This window comes from Monoraphidium neglectum, assembly GCF_000611645.1.
Source record: "Monoraphidium neglectum strain SAG 48.87 unplaced genomic scaffold scaffold02272, whole genome shotgun sequence".
Taxonomy (NCBI): domain Eukaryota; kingdom Viridiplantae; phylum Chlorophyta; class Chlorophyceae; order Sphaeropleales; family Selenastraceae; genus Monoraphidium; species Monoraphidium neglectum.
This window is the reverse complement of record NW_014011356.1, coordinates 1,617-4,972: the sequence shown is the minus strand read 5'-3', so window position 1 is coordinate 4,972 and position 3,356 is coordinate 1,617. Positions and strand designations below refer to the sequence as shown.

General features: G+C 63.1%; 2 protein-coding genes across 2 annotated transcripts in view; both read left to right on the top strand.

Moving 5' to 3' along the window:
• Positions 1–462, top strand: part of MNEG_10326 (hypothetical protein) — a gene marked incomplete at both ends in the record, with an annotated part of 2,665 nt that extends 2,203 nt beyond the window's left edge. Inside the window, one exon of the mRNA XM_014041201.1 lies at positions 391–462. Coding sequence (XP_013896655.1) covers positions 391–462 — 72 coding nt within the window. The remainder of the gene's footprint in view (positions 1–390) is intronic.
• A 2,389-nt stretch (positions 463–2,851) lies between these two features.
• Positions 2,852–3,121, top strand: MNEG_10325 (hypothetical protein; the record flags this gene model as incomplete). Its single annotated transcript, XM_014041200.1, has 1 exon — positions 2,852–3,121. One exon carries the CDS (start codon positions 2,852–2,854, stop codon positions 3,119–3,121), a length of 270 nt encoding a protein of 89 aa, XP_013896654.1.
• Between the last annotated feature and the right edge of the window lie 235 nt (positions 3,122–3,356).

Sequence of the window (3,356 nt, the reverse complement as noted above, 5' to 3'; positions counted from 1 at the left end):
GGGGGGGGGGGGGGGGGAGGACGGGAAAGGGATCCCGAGCGGGTCGTTGCGGGCCCCCCTCCTGGGCCTGCACAACCTTGCAGCAGCCTGCAACTGCAGAACCCGCACTCTTTTGCAGCAGCATCACCGCTGGTGGGTCTGGCTTAACCTGCAGTGCCCTCTCCAATCCCGTCAACCCTCTGCACCACTCCGCAAGGCCTGTGTCATGATCGCCGGCCCGGCGCCCTCCCCCTCCGCTTCTCTAGAACGGCCCATCCCAGAAATCCACCTCAGCATCGCCCGCGATGCCCCCATGACACGAACCGCCCCTGCACAAAACACTGCCCGCCCTGAAAACCTTGGTCTGAAACCCCTGGCAGCGCCGCAACCACCCTGAAAAAACCTTCGCAGGCGTGCACCAAGGATGGCAAGGTCCCTTGGTACCCCGAGTACCGTGATGTGCCGCTGGCCGGCAACCCGTGAAAGAATGACGTCATCAAGCAGGCGACACCATGACACCACTATGACTGGGCGGCACTGCGTTTTGCATGAACCTACGGCTATCCTTCAAAGGGGGCAGACTTGATTTCGGCGGCCTTTGGTGGGCCCCCAAAGGTTGGCCGCACCCGGCGTCGCACGCTGCTGTGGCGAGCAGCTACTTTTCCGCTGCTCGACCGGCGCCGGGGGGAGCTGCGGGCGACCTCCGCCTGGGATGCGGATGAGCTGAGGGAAGGGACGCTGCTGGGCTGATCCAGGCGCTGCGTTCGGGGGAGCAGTGCTGCATGCATCAAATTCACAAGGGGATGCTGCGTAACTGCACCCCCGGTCATCACACAGCAAGACGTATGGGAGGCGTTGGAGAGAGGCTCGCCTGCCCCTGCACACCCACGGGCAATCCGGCAAGCGCGCGGACGCCAAGCCGGCGCGGGAGCCACGGCTGGCTGCCTGCCGATGCATCATTCCTGACTTTGTATTCGAGCAGTGGGCATGCAGGCATGCTGGGTGCCATGATGCACCGGCCGACGGCGGCGGCGTTTCGAGGGGGGTCTTTGCTCGCTATTTTCCTTCATGCATGATGCATCGCATGACCAATCACACGACTAATCATGCCGAAGAAGGTACTGTATGGCAGGCTTTTCACCTGATACACTTGACACACACACATTGAACGCGGCTCGCAGAACCCGCACCCTGCTGCAAAGCAGGCGCTCATACACCCCAGCGGCGCCGTTGACAGCGTTTGCGCCTTTCAACATTCGACTCTGCAGAGCATACCCTGACCGCAAAGCATACTGTGCCCGCACAGCACACCTTGACCGCGAGTGCGTCGACCCTGGCGCGGCCAACACGACCGCCGCACCCCAACACATGAGGGCTTCTGCTGCCCAAGTGCCCACACCCTTCACGCATGCATACTGTCCGGCTGCGAAATTTGGCTCGCTCCAGCTGGCGCTGCTCCTCTGGAACGTTGTGAGCGGCAGTAAAGAGAGTTGGCCACGCCAGGCCCTTGTTTCCCCATCCAGGACCGACACTGGCATCGGCACAGGGACCAGCACAGTAACCGGCATAGCCATCAGCTACCCAATCTTGCCCAGAGACGGCCGCTCTTCAGGCGCGGGCAATGGCTGCTGTGCTGCCTGCGCAGTTTCCCTGGCAGGCGGCAGGCCGGCAGGCGGCAGGGTACCTGTCTTAGGCAGGCCCTGCCCAGGGCTGGCTTGACATCGCAGGCTTTCATATGCAACTGGAAGGCGGGCAGGCGGCAGGGTTACACCCGTCAGCAACGCAACCGACCCCGGCGAGGTTGGTGACAGAGATTTGGCGTTGAGCCGTCAATCAACGTGGGCTCAACGCACCTGGAGGCACGCGTACGCGGCTCGCCTGCCTCACGACTGCAACTTGTCAAAAACGTTAAGTTGCAGTGTGAAACGCCCTGCACCTCCTGCCCTGGACGACAATCGCACACTCTAGGGGAGCCCGCTGAATGTTGCACCAGGCAGGGCAGGCAGGGGATGCTGCTGAGCGTGCCGGGCCCCGGACGCCCGCGTCGACGTGCCCTCGGCATCCGGCCCTTGGCCCCGGTGCAGCTTCATTGTGGGATACGGTAACGCTCACCACCATGATTACTGTGGGGCGGCGCCGTGCGCCCAACAGACCTGGGATTCAACCATATGTGGTGTGTGTGTCACCAAGCGCTACCAGCATCAGGGACCTCTGGTTGTATGCCGCCAGAGCCGGCGTATTGGTGCTGGCTCAGGCTGTCTGCACCCACCATGGTATCATAGGGATGAAGGGGAGGCAGAAGAGACATCGGCTCATGGACAGCCTCGTGTGCAATCGGCCGCACCCACCCCAGAATAAAAATCAGTCAAGCTCTCTTGCTTTCTTGCACGGCTTTCTGGCGGATTCAATGGCCTGCGTCACGTCGGCCGGTGCAGCGTGGATTGCGACAGCGCGGGACACACGCAAGGCGGTCGGGCATCCTTGCAACGCGCGGCGGCTGACGCGAGCGCAGCATCATCGCAACTTATAGGAAAAATCCAGTTTAGATCGTTGAATTGAGCGGTTCCGAAAGATCAGTGAAGCAGCGCGGGTGTCGTGATTACGGCACTCGAGCTGCGCGACCAAGCTCAAAATCCATCCAGTGTCGCCCATTGTTCAGTATCTGGAACAAAACCAATTGCTACCTTCTATACATCATCTTCCCGCCACGCCTCATCACATACACCTTGGGCTCCTTCGGTGCAATCCAGCCCGCGCGTCTCGCCCGTCCGTCGCCATCAGCTTATACGATTTTCAACTCATCTACAAGACCTACATAGGCCCGCACACCTCGTCCGACATCGCTGCCGCGCGAACCGACAGTCTGGAAGCGATGGCTATGCCTTGCTTGGACGGCCTATGGGGCTCCACCGACATGCTCATGGAAAGCGAGCTATCGTCCGACTACTCTGACGACGGCTCGCTGCCGCCGCCCTCCGGCGCGCACGCCGTCCTGTCGGGCGATTCCGAGCTCGCCGCGGCCTGCTGCAGGGCAGACCCCCACGGCCTCGCCGCCGCCGTGTCCTCATGGCTCATGAGCTTCGGCGCCGCCAAGCCCTTCTCAACAGGCAGCTCGGAGGAGCTGCGGGCCGCGCTGCGGTGAGCGGCAGGGGCGGTTTCTGGAGGTTGGGGCGGTGGGCAGGGCGGGCGCATAATGGGCGCCTCATGCGGCCACTCGCGCCGGCCCTGGACTGTCCCCACGACCCTCCTGATCGCCCCGCCCTTCGGCCCTGCGTCACACAGTGCCACCTTTCTCGTCCGTGGCTGCCTAGGGCGCCTGTGTACGACGCCCGCAGCGGCCGCGGCGCGCGCCCCGTACGCTTCGTCCCCCCCCTGAC